Source organism: Artemia franciscana, chromosome 11 (assembly GCF_032884065.1).
Source record: "Artemia franciscana chromosome 11, ASM3288406v1, whole genome shotgun sequence".
Taxonomy (NCBI): domain Eukaryota; kingdom Metazoa; phylum Arthropoda; class Branchiopoda; order Anostraca; family Artemiidae; genus Artemia; species Artemia franciscana.
The window spans coordinates 11,214,596-11,233,730 of record NC_088873.1 but is presented as its reverse complement, the minus strand read 5'-3'; the positions used below and the strand labels follow the sequence as shown (position 1 = coordinate 11,233,730).

Here is a 19,135-nt window from a genome sequence, read left to right as displayed (position 1 = left end):
GTGTTAGATAATTTAAAAACTGTTATAAAGAAATCTTTCCTCTTATCTAGTAAAAGGTTCTTAAAAATAGACAGTTATAATAAAAAAGCCATATGGACAAACTGCTTTAATACTACAGTTAACTTGAGATGTTACAGCTTGGATATGATTTTTGAGTTATTGGAATTTGTTTTATACAATACTTATATAAGATTTGGGGGTGATTTGTACAAGCAAATTATGGGAATTCCCATGGGGGGGAATGCCAGCCCATTTATAGCTGACTTGTTTTTAAGTCAACTAGAATATAAATATATGATGGATAAGAATAACCCAATTAATTTAAAACATGCTTTGTCAAATAATAAAAGATATTTAGATGATATTTTGGTCTTAAATTGTAAGGATTTCATTGATATTTCTAAAAATATATATCCATCAGAGCTTATTCTTGAGCCTAGTCATGGCGCTGGTCATGAAGATCATTTCTTAGATTTAAATATTAATATTTGTGATAATAATAAATTAAGTTTTAAAATGTATAATAAAACGGATGATTTTGATTTTGAAGTGATTAGTTTCCCATTCCCTGAAAGTAATATACACTCAAATATCACATATTCAGCGTTTTTCTCACAGTTACTTCGTTATGCAAGGATTTGTAGTAATTATATTGATTTTTAAAAATAGATGTAAAATCTTAAGCCAAAAATTGATATCAAGAGGTTTTTCTGCAAATAAATTAACTTGGCAATTTAAAAAATTTAGTTTTCATTATAACGAACTTTTAAATAAATATCAAAAGAATCATCTAGAAATACTTAAAGAAATTTTTGACTAATTTCGGAGGTTCGAGAAATGTTGTCACAGCGCCATTTATTTTGAATTGTGTTTCTATTTGAGCGGAATTTTTAAAAAATTAGCCACATGGTAAAGATGAATTATATAATTGTTTAGTTCATTCAGGTTTTTTGCAATGTGTTAATATTTGTGATTTGGTAAAATTTATAATATTTAGTTTACCTATTGTTGCTAAAGGGAGGGATATATTAACAGGATAAGCTTGTTTTGGTTTTACTTGGTTGTTTTACATTTGCTGTTTTTTTCATAGACATGTATTTTGGGGGTGATACCTGACGCGGGGATGCCATGGATATTCTGTGGTAGCCACAACACTGTGCTGGGTAGAGAATTTAGAGTGGCGAAACCCTATATAGGCCAGTGTATTCTCCTGATGAGCCCTTATGTTGGGTGTTGCCTCTGAATTATTTGTCTATATTATTTTTTCTATGGTTTGGTAAATGACGACTTATACTTATTGACGACATGACTGCCTGTCCATGGATTATTCTTTATGGTTGATTGTGTGTGGCTATGCTGTTTGACCTATGTGATTGTATGGATGAGTAGGGTTAAGGCCTCATTCAAGTGCTGGTCTATATTAATCACTAATTTAGGAAAACAGTCTTCCTTTTCTCCTTCTGTCTCCTTTTTTTTTTTTTTTTTTTTTTTTTTTTTTTTTTTTTTTTTTTTTTTTTTTTTATTGTTTGTGCTGTAGCATTGGTGATTTCTCTTTTCATGATATATATATATATATATATATATATATATATATATATATATATATATATATATATATATATATATATATATATATATATATATATATATATATATATATATATATATACATCTATCGCTGGATAAATGAAATATAAATCTTGGCTTCTCACTGTATCACAAAAAAAAAATCGAATTGACGATTCAAATTCAGTTTGTGGTTCAGATCAAGTTCACGGTGAAACCGGACACTCGACAATTCTGCAAACTTATTTAGATTATAAAACATAACGGAAAGTAGATATATTTCCTACTAATTTGCAATCATTAAAAAAGATATTAGCTGCTTTTAAAGATCAATGCATATAATCAAGTAATTGGACCGCCAAGAACAGAAACGCACGTGAAACGTATGTGGATAATATATTCGCCTCGTACATCACCCCATCAAACACTAGATGGTGCTCATGACTCGAGAAATAGAAAGCACTTCCAGGGTAATTTAATATTCTTTAAAAGCGAAAACTTAGCAAGTTACACAGAAAATATATGAAACCATACGAAAATCGTAAATTTTGTGAATCAAAAGGGGCACGGACGCCAGCCAACAAGGCCACCAAGATTAGAAGACTTCAGGTTTTGCAAGTAAATCTTAGGATTAACCACAACAAAGTAGTGCAGCATTAAAAAAAAAATAGTAAATGAATAGATTATCGATTTTATCAAATTGGCGACAGTTTCAGTTACATATAGGCTTATATATTTAAACACGAGGGGTCCATATCCGGATTGTCAAGGGGCATGGACTATAGGCTATATAATTTCTTTTTCAAATTATTGGGGGGGGGGAACTTCACCCTCCCTAAACAAGGCCCCTGGTTAAGCGAGTTATAGGGCATCAATCACCTTGTAGTTGAATATATCTATAATATGTAACTGAAACTGTCAATACGTAGCCAATACGTCAATTGGCGACAGTTTCAGTTACATATTGGCAAATATACAGGATGCTCATTACGGATATACTGCAACTATGGAGCACATACAATCAAAATTAGCCCAATTTTCAACTAGTAATTAATGGGTCTTTGGTATGCACAAATTTAGATTTCATTCAGGATCTCAGGCCAAAACGGCAAGTAAATGAGTCAATGAAAGCGCAAGAAAACAAGTTTTCAATTAATCATGAGAAAACTGGTCGTCCAATTGCCCAATTTACATCCAGGTTTGTGTACCGTTTCACAAATTTGCTTGAATTACACATTGCTGTGGAAGCTCAAAAAGAAACACTAAAGAAAGGTAGAATATTCTTCCCTTGTACATTTTTTATTCAGTAATACCAAACCAACGCACAAAAGTGCTGTCCCCAAGTCCTCCCCCTAAAAAAACACATACATTCCAGAAAAGCATCATTATCCAGGGATAAGGGCTCTAAATCTAATTCCTAGGCAGCACGAGTAAAAGATATACCATAATTATTTTCCTTGATTTATATTAGGCCTAAATTCCATTTGTGATTCTTTTCAGTTCCCCTAATTATTTTTCAACAGAAAAATATTCTACCTTTCTATTTTACACTCTTTTGTACATATTACAATTGTTTCTTCATATGTCGTAATTTAAATATTTTTAAACTGTCACTAGAAGACTAATTGTCACTTGTCCCTCCCGTTTACGCTTAGAGCTCAAGTCCTAAGACACTAGTTTGGGTATTGAAATTATACAAATCGAGATCTTTGGACGATCTCGATTTCAACCAGGTATAATACTTTCGTCCTGAACATCACTCCACCAAACGCTAGATGGTGCTTGTGTTTTTGTTTGCCGACACTAGCGCCAGTTTCCTCTCTTATACATTACCCATGCTCTTTGGTCTCCGTTTTAAATGAGTCGTATGCAAAATTTGGTGATCCGTCCTCCAGGGGCTCAACAGATCACCTCCCAACCAGAGAAATACTTCCAGATCCTTCAGCAATCCTTCGATCCTTCGGCAATGCAGTAATTAGATTGCCCTTTAATGATCTAATCTGACTTGAAATTAATAGCTCAGCGATACTAGTCGAAAGAGTAGCCTATCAGTCGAAAACAAAAAAGAAACACGCTTACCACAGCTTTTTTTAAAACACTGAAGACCATAGACAATATACAAATACTCGAGAAAAAGTAGAGCAGAGAGCAAAGGTCCAACTTATAATATACTTATATACTCCAACTTATAATATACTTATAATATATACTTATATAATATACTTATAATATATATATACCAACTTATAATATACTCCAACTTATAAGGCTTGTTTTAAAACATTCTTCAATTTATCCTGAGCGAAGATTACACAAAATAAGACAGTAAAGTGGTAACAAAAATAAGACGGTAAAATGACAATAAAAATAAAACGCGAAAAACTAAATTCTAAAAAAATCAATAAAAAATACAAACGTTCAGTACTAAACTGGCATAATAGAAAATTAGTTGTAGTAGCCAAAAAGCTTAAAAAAATCAAAGTAAAAATACTTATTTTCTAACATTTATTTTCTGAATGAAAAATAAGCTTTGCAAGTATTTAAATTAAATTACACTATTCGTATACATATTATATGTCAGTGGTACCAGGCGCCAACTCAAAAAACAGAGCATTTAGTTCGAATCAGGCCTGAAGCACCTTCCAAGGAATAATTTATCCTTCGATTTGGGTTTCGATTGTTATAAAATTAGTTGTAGTAGCAAAAAAAAAAAACTGAAAAAAATCGAAGTAAAAATACGTATTTTCTAACATTTATTTTCTGACTGAAAAATAAGCTTTGCAAATATTTAAATTAAGTTACGCAATTCAAATACATATTATACGTCATTTATACCAGGCGTCAACTCAAAAAAGAGAAAATTTAGTTCGAATCAGGCCAGAAGCACCTTCCAAGGAATAAATTCAGTTTTAAGCCTCTTATTTTGTTCTTAATAAAACATATTGCATCATAATAAAAACGGCGTTAGAACTAACCTTAGCTATGGAAAATCAGCTTCAAAACATCATTCACAGGCAATACGACAGGACCTATGCCATATTCTCTTAACGCTTGTACGAATTAAAAATGTTTTGAAAATACCATATTAACAATGAAGGATGTAAGAAGTACCAAATTTAAATTCCATAAGAGCCTGAAGATGTTATAGCACTGGTCCCACCCAAATTGTCGGCTGTGGATAGTATTTGGAAGCCTGATGAGCCCAATCCCGCTTTTCATTATCCATAATAATCAGGATTAGTCTAAGACAGTGCGTGGGAATATTGTACCACTTCTCGTGGGTGCATTTGCAATCGACTACGAGTCCAAATATCTCTGTGCAGAATTCTCTGTTGCTAGTTGCCCTCCGATCTCTTTTTACTCTTAAAAAGTGAACTAGAACTCCCAATTTCCAATCAAATGAACCCTCTCTGAAGTTGATACAAGCATCCCTTCTACAAGAACAACATATGCCCCCAGGGCATAACTTACAACGCCTACCCTTGGGCCCTAGCAGATTGTGTCGACCCCAGAGTTTTCGTTATATGATCATTGAACTATTTTTTACAAAATAGATATCTCAAAATTTTTATCGGATGTATTTGGGTGGGGGAAGCCGTGGGAAAGGGGGCTAGTTGCCCGCCTATTACTTTTGACTCTGAAAAAGGGCATTAAAACTCCCAATTTCCAATCGAATGAGCCCCCTCCGAAGTATATACGATCACCATCTATATTAAGTGCCCCTGGGGAAAAAATAATAAATAAATAATAAAACATTGGAGCCTTATGACCTTTACTATAGGCAACGCTATAGCTTTGCCTCTGATTTATCATACAAAACTTCTGTTTAAGCAGACGGAAAAAATGTCACATTTCTTCGTTCTTTTTCCTTTAGTGTTATTTATGTGCCAATAAGGCAACTAGAACTTATTTAAGCGTCAGCTAGAACTCTATGCAAGATGTAAAATCATATTAGAAAATCCCAAGGAAGCTGTCCTGTTAAGTGCTGAACGCATTGGAGATTGCTCCATAGAGGCTCTCAGACCTATCACATTTTTAGACGTTACTGCTGTCAGAGGTTGGGCAAACGATTTTATTTTCAGCGGTAACCCTGTTGCTAAGAAATGATACCCAAACTTGAATAGCGTTTCTACGTGGAAAAGAATCATGTAGTTTAAGTTTAGCAAAACATGAGATGCTCACTGCGCCATAGCATTGCAAGCTACACATGCAGAATAGCAAAGATGGCACATATAAAACTATCGATCGACACACAAAAGTACTCACATACTCATAGCACCAAAATTATTTAAAAGAAAATCAAACTCAAACCAATATTACAGAAATATTTATTGCTATGGTAGACTAAAACAGATGTAGACTTGTCCTTATGCAATTTCTTGCGCCTTAGAATAGTTAACAGAAGGAGTAAAGATCCTCAAAAATCATCCTGCCTGCATAGATGACACGTTTTGATTTTATAACGGCTAAATAAAATGTACCTCTTTCATAACAGGACACTTCTCCCCCTCAAACTTAAATCCTTATATATTCAGGCATTAGAAAAATAGAATAGCGAAAAAAGAAATAGAATAGCGGAAAAAAAATCAGACTTTCTTTTTATTGTCCGATTCCAACCAAATAAAACGGACAGGTTCAAAAGATTTTTGTCACAAAGAAATCTTATCACTTAGTTTTTTTTTATAAAAAACTGGAAGTGAAAAGTAACTGGGGCCAAATATTCACCAAAACTAAAAATGAAATTGTCATGACAATTGCTACACCGGCAGTATTGACTTCTTTTACTGGTTCTAAAAACATAAAATTCTTTCAGTTTATTGTCACCCACTTAGTTTAACTTAGTTTAAAATCCCATTCAACAGCATAGCCAAGACTCAAAGCACCAACAACAGCAATAGCCTATTCTCTAAATACAGGCAACTGTTTTGCTGGAGCTCACATAAATATATTATTTTTTTGGCATGCCAAAAATTAACTATAACTTAGTTGATAGAACTGCTGAAATATGGCGTCCCATGCGCAGATAAAATATGGAATCGCAGCTATATAAAGAGCATTAGTACTTGGAAAGATTCAAAATAAATTTGATCCACTTTAATAGTGAATATCTGTTTCATATTTGTTTAGGACCCCCTTCACATGGAGCCCATAGGGAATACCCATGTAAGATAACGTGATAAGGCCACACTTATTAATATTACCTCTTCTAAAACAGCGTCTCTTTGAAAACTGCTAGTCATCCTTAATCTACTGTTCTCGGTCATTTCAGCTCGCATTGCAGACATGGTTGAGGCTTGTTGACCCTAAAGGGAAGAAGCGGCTATCTAGTAGGTCCAACGGTGATCATATCTTCATCTGCCTAAAATTTAAAAATTATACACCAAACAAAGAATTTTTTCGCACACAACGTTTTAGATACGTAGTAATCCTATTACCAAACAAATTTTTTCAGAAAAAAAGTGCAAATTTAAGGGGGAAGGTAAAAACATAGTAAAATTTTAGTTTTCGAGTCTCTGGTAGTCTCTTCCTTCTTTGGTGGCCAAAGAAGGTGCCACATCGTTAAATCTTGCGAGATACAACGCGCTCGGTAGTAGCAGTTGTATTCTGTTTCTAGGTTGCGCTCAGTTGGTTATATTCCATTTTCGGTTATGATACTTCTAGTGAAAATTAACGTTGCTCCAACCTGTCTTTTGATGTCTGTATTTGCCATGTCTACAAATGACTTCAAAGTTCCATCCATGAATACAGTAGTAGCAAGAATGTCAAGGTTCTTAGCTTGGAGAGAAAAAATTCGACTGTTGGTCTGTTTCAGCAGAAATCTCATAAAGCTCATTAAGCAGGTAAAAATCCAATTATATAGCAGCCATACTGAGACGCTGGGCTCTACTGCTCGTATAGCTGTCCAACTGAGCGTCATATTTAATAATCAGAGAGCTCTGGGAGATCCTGCAACGTGCTCCGTACTGCAAGTAAAATCTCATTTCTGATACACCTTTATGTCTCTGCCGAAGTTTTCACCTGAAGCCTGCCTTCGAGCCTTTCCATGGCATCTGCGTAAAAGTTAAAGCGCTTAGGGCCTCCTGTGAAGGAGGTATAAAGAACTTGAACAGTGCGAAAATGTTCTTGACAAAGCTTGAGGATACACAAGCATGTTCCAAAATACTATTTTCGCGGTTTTCTAGACAATAAAATTATGGGATTTTTTTTGGAAATTCTTGCCACATAGGCTTGAACTCTCTCAAGGCGTCCTACTATGTTGCTGATGAAGTCGTACTTCAGCAAGGGCAGCCTTTGCTCATTGAGACTAGCATTTCTAATACACCGTTCTGTACAATCATAAATATCAAGACAATTGTTTTATTCCGATTCTACAATGTATGATTTGCACTCTCTAGCCAGTTCGTCTTCATCAATTCATCGCATATTAATAACCAAGCACTCACCACGGTTCTCACCTGGTATTATTTCAGCAAAGATCCTGAAAAACGGCAACTTATTGACAGGTTCTTTTATTTTGTATTTTACTTCATCTTTAATGAAAGATATGAACTCATTTTGGGACCCCCACTCAAGCGGGTGACTTCATGATGACAAATGTCGCAATTTTCATAGCAGGCTTTGATATGAGGACAATGTCAAACTAAGAATTGGATGTACTAATAGAAACTCTCCTTTCTATGAATCAGACACCCTAAAATTTAACTGTTGCTGGGCCAAGCAAGTTTAGGAGGAAAGATAAAACACGTGTTTCTCACCAGCAGTCTGCAAAAAAGCAGGACGCTTCTGTCTGTCCGTCAGACATTTTATAGATGATTGATTGTGGAAGATTCTGCAAGATCAAGAAGAGCAATTCAACGTGATTGGCTAGGGAGGCCAACGTGATTGGCTTAAATTAGTTGATGATTCAAATTAATTAGTTTAAATCAATTTGAAAATCAAACACATCTTATATATTGACAGTCTAAGCTTAAAGGAGGGAAGGGGATATAGCCTCATTCTTTTTTCACTGCAGACCAGCACCAGGCACAGTCTTCATGGGATGCGCCACCTTGAAGGATCACATTATCTGGTTCATTCTATTTTTATTTTATTTTTTTAGTTTTTGTGGCCTAACTATTCAGAATTGGTTCGGCTGTCTTGCCAGAACCTGTATAGATTGGATTAGAGATCCAGAGACAGAAAACTAAAAGCCGACACCTACTTTCGAAAAAAAATATTTTCTCCTCCACAATCTTGATCACAGCTTAGATACCAATACAGTTATGAAAACTCCTATCTTTCCCATTAGAAGCTTTTGGTACAGAGGTCTGAACTTGGCGGTTCCTTCAAGTCTGCGCTCCGACAAGTAGATCATACTACAACACCATAGGCGGGAACGCAATTTTGTTTTGTTGCATACACAGCTTAGATACCAATATATTGATATCTAAGCTAATATCAATAGCTACATCAAAAGAATCACATTTTAATGCTGATTTTAAATATATAGGTTACATCAAGTTTAGTCTTACCCATCAAAAGTTACGAGCCTGAGAAAATTTGCCTTATTTAAGAAAATAGGGGGAAGCACCCCCTAAAAGTAGTAGAATCTTAACGAAAATGACACCATCAGATTCAGCGTATCAGAGAACCATACTGTAGAAGTTTCAAGCTCCTATCTACAAAAATGTGGAATTTTGTATTTTTTGCCAGAAGACAAATCACGGGTGCGTGTTTATTTGTTTTTTTGTTTTGTTTTTTTTTTTGTTTTTTTCCCAGGGGTCATCGTATCGACCAAGTGATCCTAGAATGTCGCAAGAGAGCTCATTCTAACGGAAATGAAAAGTTCTAGTGCCCTTTTTAAGTGATAAAAAAAATTGGAGGGCATTTAGGCCCCCTCCCACGCTCATTTTTTTCCCTAAGTCAATGAATCAAAATTTTGAGATAGCCATTTTGTTCAACATAGTCGAAAACCATAATAACTATGTCTTTGGGGATGACTTACTCCCCCACAATCCCTGGGAGAGAGGCTGCAAGTTACAAACTTTGACCGGTGTTTACATATAGTAATGGTTATTGGAAAGTGTACAGACATTTTCAGGGGGATTTTATTTTGTTTGGGAGTGGGGCTGAGGGGAGGGGGCTATGTTGGAGGATCTTTCCTTGGAGGAATCTGTCATGGAGAAGAAAATTTCAATGAAAAGGGCGCGGGATTTTCTAGCATTACTATAAGAAAACAATGAAAAATAAACATGAAAACGTTTTTTCAAGTGAAAGGAAGGAGTAGCATTGAAACTTAAAACGAACAGAGATTATTACGCATATGAGGGGTTCTAAAAATACTTTAGCATAAAGAGCGAGGTATTTAGGAGGAGATAAATACCTCGCTCTTTATGCTAAAGTATTTTTAGTAATTTCAACTTTTTATTCTTCGGCCTTTCTGATTCAGGGGTAATTTTTAAAGAATTGGGACAAAACTTACGATTTAGTGTAAAGAGCGGGGTATTAACGAGGGTACAAACCCCCTCGTATACATAATAAAAATATAAGATTATGAAAGTTTGTTATGTAGGTTAATTCTTAAGTTATGTATATTTTTTACTAATAAAAACGTTCGTTAAAAATTATAAGTTCTAGTTGTCTTTTTAAGTAACCGAAAAATTGGAGGGCAACTAGGCCTCCTTCTCCACCCCTTATTTCTCAAAATCGTCTGATCAAAACTAAGAGAAAGCCATTTAGCCAAAAAAAGAATTAATATACAAATTTCATTTTAATAATTTATGTGCGGAGAGCCCAAACCAAACATGCATTAATTCAAAAACGTTCAGAAATTAAATAAAAAAAACTAATTTTTTTAGTTGAAAGTAAGGAGCGACATTAAAACTTAAAACGAACAGAAATTACTCCGTATATGAAATGGGTTGTCCCCTCCGCAATCCCTCGCTCTTTACGCTAAAGTTTGACTCTTTGCCACAATTCTACTTTTTAAAACAATTAAAAGTTTTAGCATAAAGAGCGAGGGATTGCGGAGGGGACAACCCATTTCATATACGGAGTAATTTCTGTTCGTTTTAAGTTTTAATGTCGCTCCTTACTTTCAGCTAAAAAAAATTAGTTTTTTTTTATTTAATCCCAAAAATAAATCGAGTTTTCATAACTGTATTGGTATCTAAGCTGTGATCTTGATATAGAGCAGAAACTCTGTTACAAACACAGGAAACATTTTCTTTTGAAATGATCAAGGTGCATTCACATTGATTTTAATAGTACCGAGATTTAGCTAACACTGAATAAAAGTCACTCAGAATTATTTTCGAATTTTCCAGCCAATCAAAAAATCTTACGAAAAATCAGACTGGCTTAAATTAGGGATATATAAGTATCGGCGACAATAAAATCTCATTGCGAGTAGGCATTACACAACTACAACCATTTCCAACAAGATTCAGTACGAATGTAGCTCAGAAAACTGGTAAAATATTTACACAACACCAATGCAATTGCACTAATTACACAGATCCCCTCTGTTCCAAAAAGTTTAACTCCATTCAATATTGTCACGAAGCAGCTTTGATTTTTTTTTCTTTTTTCTTTTGGCTAAAATCAGTTTCAAATTTGATTTTTTTTTTTTTTTTCAGTTATTATTCACATATCTAGCTTTTAGGAAATTTCTACAGCTTTAACAAAAAAAAATGGCTAGCCATGCGGAAAAGATATGAAAATCTAACATGTATGGATGGAAAATCTAAAAAAAAAAAAAACAACGAAATTTGAGTTAAACTGAAGGTGCCAATAAGATTTCATGGATTTAATCCAATAACAAAGAAATAAGAAGTTGGTTTATAATATTTTTAGAATAGACGTGAAACTGCATAATTACAACAGCTGTTTTACAGAAAATTTAGCAAGACGAAAACTAGCAAAAGAACTTTTCTCTTCTATATCCTTGATCATTACTTGTGTGAAGGTTAATTACGAAGCACATCCAAATCACAGTCTGATTTTCAGCTTAAAACTAAATACTTTGAACGAGGAAGCATAGCGTGACACCAAAACTGCTACAGGAAAAAATATATATACCCACTGAAAGTCATGTTTATCTTTTGCCACTGCATCTGTATGTATTTCGGTCACACATGGTAAAGCGAGCGAAACGAAATACTGGTTAAAATATTACAGTATGATTACTATCACTGTCAGAAAACCACTTTTCTCGCGGAAATACAGAAGAGGTTTTAAACCTCAGGCTGAGTACAAATTATAAGATAGGAAAGTAGCCGTCAATTCCGTGCCCAGAATGCCATTCAAAAGTCCATTTGGGGAAGCGGGGGGGGGGGGTCAACTAAGTAATGGAGTTATATTCGTCATAAAGTTGAAAATAATATATTCATTAACTGAGTCCATTTTATTCAAAAGAAAAAAAAGACACTAGAATTACAATCTGCCCTAAGCGCTAGTCTTTCGGCTCTCTGAAGACTCTATAGCTAGATAGGAGCAGATATGTACACGGTAGGGTTCAGTATTGTGTGCCTTGGCCCCCTCTAAAATAGCGAAATCACCCTATAACCTGTCATTTTCTTCAGGTAGTTATAATAATTTTAACGTTTTTTTTTTTTTTAATTTGCACCCCTTCATATAAAAAAACTTCTTATATGCCTAGATGTGTTTGCAGTTGCGTCAACTTAGGAAATTGTAGGGGGGGGGGGCAATTTTGTTATTTTCTTCAACTTTTTCAATGGTAATTCCAAAAAGTCACCCTTGATGAAAATGCCACTTAAAAGGTATTTTTAAAATCTAGGGAGAAGGGGCAAAAACAAAGGGGGAGGCTGTTAATGGAGGCTGTGTAAATACACCAAATTCAAGCTTTGGGGTAAAGAGCCTAAAGAGCAAACAGACCGACAGAATTTGCGATCGCAATATGTCACTTGGTTAATACCAAGTGCCATAAAAACAAATAAACACTCATCCGTGGTCTTCTGGGAAAAAATACAAGAATCCACATTTTTGTAGATAGGAGCTTGAAACTTCTACAGAAGGGTCCTCTAATACACTGAATCTGATGGTGTGATTTTTGTTAAGATTGTATGACTTTTAGGAGATGTTTCCCCCTATTTTCTAAAATAGGCAAATTTTCTCAATCTCCTAACTTTTGATGAGTAAGACTAAAATTGATGAAACTTATATATTTAAAATCAGCGCAAAAATATGATTCTTTTGATGTAACTATTGGTATCAAAATTCCATTTTTAGAGTTTTGGTTACTATTAAGCCGGCTCACTCCTTACTACAGTTCGTTACCTAGAACTGTTTGAAAATATGGAATTTCGTATTTTTATGCCAGAGGAAAGATCACGGATGCGTGTTTATTTGTTGTTGTTTTTTCCCCAGGAGTGATCATTTCGACCCAGTGGTCCTAGAATGTCGCGAGGGGGCTAATTTTGACGGAAATTAAAAGTTATAGTGCCCTTTTCAAGTGACCAAAAAATTGGAGGGCATCTAAGCCACCCTTCCACGCTCATTTTTTCCCAAAGTCACCGGATCAAAATTTTGAGAATGCCATTTTGTTCAACATATTCGAAAAATGTAAAAACTATGTCTTTAAGGACGACTTGATCCCCCAAAGTTCCGGTGGGAAGGGCTGCAAATTATGAACTTAGCCCATTGTTTACATAAAGTATTGGTTAATGGGAAGTACACTTACGTTTTCAGGGGGATTTTTCTGGTGGTGGGGGGTCGGGGATTACATGAGAGGATCTTTCCATGGAGGAATTTATCATGGGGGAAGAGAATTTTCATGAAGGGGGCACTGGATTATCCAGCGTTATTTAAAAAACAACGAGAAATGGAATAAAAAAGCAAGTTTTTTTTTACCTTGAAGTAAGGAGTAACACTGAAGCTTAAAACGAACAGAACTTATTACGTATATGAGGAGGTTGGTCACCTCCTCAATACCTCGCTCTTTACGCTAAAGTATTTTTAGTAACTTCAAAAGAGGTATTTATTCGAATCAAACAACCTTTGTGATTCAGGGGTCATTCTTAAAGAATTTGAACAAAATTCCAACTATAGTGTAAAGAGCGAGGTATTGACCTGGGGGCAAACCCCCTCATATACGTAATAAAATATACGAATATAGAAGTAGGTTACGTAATTAAATTTGTAAGTTACGAATATTTATTAGAAGTAAAAAAGGTCGTAAATAAAATTAAGTTCTAGTGGCCTTTTTAAGTAACCAAAGAAATTGGAGGGCAACTTGGCCCCCTCCCCGCCCCTTTTTTCTCAAAATCGTCCGATCAAAACTTTGAGAAAGCCATTTAGCCAAAAAAAGTAAAATTAATATGCAAATTTCGTTTTAATTATTCATATACGGTGAGCCAAAAACAAAACTTGCATTAATTCAAAAACGTTCAGAAATGAAACAAAAAAAAAACAAGTTCTTTTGACTGAAAGTAAGGAGCGACATTAGAACTTAAAACGAACAGAAATTTTTCCGCATATGACAGCGGTTGTCCCCTCCTCAACGCCCTGCTCTTTATGCTAAAGTTTGACTCTTTCTCACAACTCTACCTTTTGAAACAATAAAAAACTTTAGCGTAAAGAGCAGGGCGTTGAGAAGGGGACAGCCCATTTAATATACGGAATAATTCTGTTCGTTTTAAGTTTTAATGTCGCTCCTTACTTTCAGTTTTTTTTTTTTTGTAATGGGGAAATGAGACAACCAAGCCAACAACTATAAACTAAACATTTCGTTTAAAATAAAACAGTTCATGGTAAGTTGTAACCGAAACTCTAAAAAATGGAATTGTGATACCAATAGTTACATCAAAAGAATCGCATTTTTACGCCAATTCTAAATATAAAAGTTTCATCAAGTTTAGTTTTACCCATCAAAAGTTACGAGCATGATAAAATTTGCCTTAATTTCGAAAATAGGGGAAAACACCCCCTAAAAGTCAAAGAATCTTAACGAAAATCAAACAATCAGATTCAGCGTACCAGACAACCTTACTGTAGAAGTTTCAAGAGCCAGGGCACCTAAAGTAGAGTCATCTGCAAATGCTACCAATTCTTCTCGATTATCAGATGTGAACGCCAACGTAGTCTGAGAGTAAAATTTATGGCAATCCACAGCATAGATTGGTAATTGGGGTATAAAAAGTTGGTAGAGGTAGTTAACACAGATGAGGAAGAGGGTTGGCCAAAGAATAGAACCTTGGGGTACTCTGAATTCAGTTGAAACTTGTTCGTCTGTGTCTTTTGTGGCAATAGATCTGTCAGTGAGGTATGAAGAGAATGCTTCCACACTCACACCATGACGAGAAAGTTTACCAATGAGAATCTTATGAGCATGGCCGTCAAAAGCTTTCTTTATTTCAAGGAAAATGGCTGCAGGAATGAGATTGGACTCTAAAGACTGTCATACAAATGGAAGAAGTCTATTGCCTGTATGTTCTGTTGAATGCTTTGCACAAAACCTAAGCTGACACTGATGGAATCAGTGTTTCACTTCAAGAAATCTCACCAGACATTTGAGCATTGAACTTTCAAATATCTTGGAGAATACTGATAAAAGAGAGATCAGTCTGTAGTTCCCAAGGTCCTCACGGCCACAAAATCGGTGGCAAAAAAAACTACGTAATTAGGCCCTTAACATAAAATGACAAGTCGCTATCTTTTTACATTAACCCAGTGGTTGCAAGGTGGATTGATGATCTACTTGTCAATACTGGGCCCAGGGTTCAATTCCAGCTACAGCAACGTTGGACTATAGACTTGCTACGCTTGTCCCTGTATAAAAGAGCCAGCACCCAAAATGTTGATTTAACACCCTGTGCACCATCAATGACCCTGGAGGACCATCATCCATGTCATGGCTTCAACTGGTAATTTTGAGCACAGATTCAAAGCCAGATCTAGAGCAAACTCTGGAGGGATGCAATATCCCATGTGTGCAAATAATTGACCAAGAGTGAAAAACTGGAAAAAAAACATGGAATGAGGGCGCCAGAAAAATCTTTGGGGACCAGAGTCCCCCGGCCACCTCGATCCGCAGGGCATAGATTTGGGGTTTTTCAATCTTGCACTAACTTTAGTAAGGATAAATGAGAGGTTGTTAACTAATGTTCAAGATGAGTCTTTCAAAATGAGTGATTTGAAATTAATTATGTTTCTTTTTTACCCACCTTATCTTTCACTTTTTATTTGCACCAAATTCTTATCTTATCTTTTTATTTTACAAATAGAGAAGAGGATCACAAGAGAAGACTGATTAGCCCCTAGGTTAAAACGGTGTATTAAAAAATTGAAATCAACTTTAAACTAATTGATCTAAATATTAATTGTATAAATATTTAAATAGCGATTTGAAAAAAATAACACCCGCAAATAAACCACCGGCATTTTCTTTCTTCTTTTTTTGTCATTTCTTTAGAAGGTACTAGCATAAAAACAATCAGTGACTCAATTAGATGCGCTCAATTGTGTGCATTGACACCTTGCCAAAAAGAAAATGTAAAATGACCAAAAAGGAAAAAATCCAAACGAAAAGTTCAAATTCATTTAAATTCTTGGTGCAGTAAGCAAAAAACGGCTACAAATAATTTAGCCAGGGCAGTCACTTAATGGTTAATTGGTTGGCATCCAAGATATTTTCTATTGAGGCTAATATTCTTATTTTGACTACACACACGCACAAATATTTTCGTATGCTGACAAATAGTCTGCATTGCGCAGGTACCGATTACCTGATTCTCGTATGGGCAGCTTACTCAGAAGTCAGTTTCATAGAATAGCCCTAGGCAGACTTTACAGCCCTATTTTGCCCTGCATGTCTTCTTCTTGGTCCCTTTATGGAAGGACTCACTATCTAAACAGAAGAAAATTAATATCTATTCTTCTGTTTTTGCAAATATTGCCAGAAGTTACGGCTATGGACTTTCAACCCATGTATATCCAGTAGATATGGCTATTTGATATTTCTTCGAAAATATACCAGCTTGTGGACAGGTTCCGTAAGCATAGAGAAATTATTGCTGTCTGATGTCTAAAAAACAGAGATGTTGTTTTTCTTGTGAGCTTTTCTTGGAAGTGCTTTCATTTTTTTTTTTATTTCCTGTATCTTTGTACTTCTCTAGGAACATTTTATGCTTGTACAGAGGGGTGCAATAAATTAATCTTATTCTTATCATTATTATGCACTCTGGCTCCGTTACTAGCAAAAACCACCTTTTGGTCCAGGCAAGAATAATACACAGCTGTCCAAAACCTAATTTCATATTCATCAATCCAACCTGAGGTCCATGCTTTTTGTACAAACCCGCAAAGTTTTGACTAAGACCATTTTTCTAGCAATATACTGAAATTGGCAGGCTAGAAAAAAAGAAACAAAACCATAGCAATGCTCCACCAGCAAAAACAGAGCATTGCAAACAAAAGATAAAGTAAACCCTAACTAATTTTACAAAAAAAAAATTATTTGAAACCAGTCATGATTTATATTTCTTTTTAAACTCTTTTTCCTCAACCCGTCGACTTTTGTATCTGTTTTTACTTTTTTTTAAAAAATTGTAGAATTTGTGAGCCTTTTTTTACAACTTCTGAATTTTCAAATATTTCTAAATTTTTCAGTAATGCAATTCTGATGGCAGTGCAATACTATAACATCCAAATTTCCCTTTCTGATTACCCCCTCCCCTCCCAGCCTTTTTCATATTTTTCATGTTATTTGCTGACTGAAACTAGAGACCCCTTAAAGTTTAAAATGTTTGAGTATGGACAGGCGGAGCTTCAATTAGCGTGAATAGACTTATTTTGCTGCTAGATTTAGATGAACTATCAGACTGGTACTGACCCATAAACTGGGTTAATCAAAAAGTAAAAACAAATGCTAATATAAAAGATTTGATAGCACAGCAGTTAGAACACTTGCCTGTGGCCATGGTAACTAAGGTTTGAATTTCAGTCTTAGAGAAGACTAAGAAGTCAAAGATTTTTTAAATAAATATATATATATATATATATATATATATATATATATATATATATATATATATATATATATATATATATATATATATATATATATATATATATATATATATATATATATATATATATATATCAAAAATCTAAATAAAAAATCAAATATTTCCGTCAAGAGCTTGGCTTGACCGTCCTCAGTCCAGAACAAACTGACAAAAATATAAAAAAAAAAAACTTAGAACAAAACATAAAACTAAAATACAATGACCCTTTCTTGGTAATGGTGAAAGGGTAACCAGTTACAATATTACCCTATATAAAACATATAGATTGGAAAACAGGTGGACAATAAAAGAGTTGAATGCAATTAATATAATTTTAAGAAATTATAACAATGCATTTAGAAAGCAAAATAGAAGGCCCATTAGAAGGCATACTTTAGTTAAAGAACTGTGACATTTAAGAGAGCTCATCATTAGTTATATTATTATGAAGAATTATAGATTCAGGATGAATTCTGCCCCTTTGCTTTGTTTGCAAATGTTGAGTCTGTGTGTGATGTAAAAACCAGAAATCTATCTATAAGTACTTCATTAAGGAAGAGGAAGGGGGAATTAAAGCTTTAACTGCAAAGACTTCACTGGTTACTCATTTCAGTGTCCCTGCCATGTTCCAGTGCCCTTCTAGTGCTAGAAAAAAAAAGAGACATAACAGTTTCAAGCTCTTTTTTCAAATTCTTTAACTTTTAATGTTAAGATGAACATAAATAGGCTATTATTTATTATTACTGACCCAGGACTAAAATTGAGACCCCAGTATATAAATATTGGTGGTGGTAAGCACCAGCCACCATTCAGGCTAGGGCTACATATCACCATGTTGTTCATTACCTAGTATAAATGATTGGAATGGTTTATTGAATGAGGCAGCAGGAGGCCCCTCATTAAACATTATATACAGTACAGAGATTAGACTGACATTAGAAAAATAAACACAGTTTTTAGGATTGTATAGCCCTTTTCTTTCTTCCAGTCGATTAGTGTTTGTAGTTCAATAATAAAGAAGAGAAGGGATTTAGAAAAACTCAGTTTAAAGATATATAGTAGACTGCACATTTATCCAACAAAGGAGAGACAGAGTGGGAGGAGAGTGAAGTATTAATATTTTAGACTACTATTAACCACTATTTCCTCAATCAAACTGAATCATTAATCATTGTCCATATCAGCCAAATAGCTATATTATAGACAACCCCTAAGGGGGTGGTAAGGCCTTTGTGGTGTTCTGTATGCCTTGCTACATAAAAGGATCCCTAATCTAACTTGCTGTTTTTACTACTACTACTGGCAACTTATAATAGTACCAAGCTACATGAGACTAAAACTGCTGTGCATGGCTCTCTTCAACCCATTGACTCAAATGTTAAATTTACATGGTAAACTTAATTTCTCACAGGTAAATTTACCATTGGTTAAATTTACCATCGGTAAATTTACATAAAAACTTAAATCATACATTCTTTTGTGGGTAAAGTATAATATTTAAGAATGTTTAGTTCTATGATAGGCTTTAATGCCTACCATATTACTGTAAAATACTTTGACTAGGC

General features: G+C 34.5%; 1 protein-coding gene across 1 annotated transcript in view; it reads right to left on the bottom strand.

Moving 5' to 3' along the window:
* The window catches only part of LOC136032803 (uncharacterized), a gene marked incomplete in the record, with an annotated part of 156,517 nt that overhangs the window by 133,298 nt on the left and 4,084 nt on the right, over positions 1-19,135 (bottom strand). Inside the window, 1 exon segment of the mRNA XM_065713192.1 lies at positions 6,768-6,925. Within this exon segment, the coding sequence (XP_065569264.1) occupies positions 6,768-6,851 (84 nt within the window).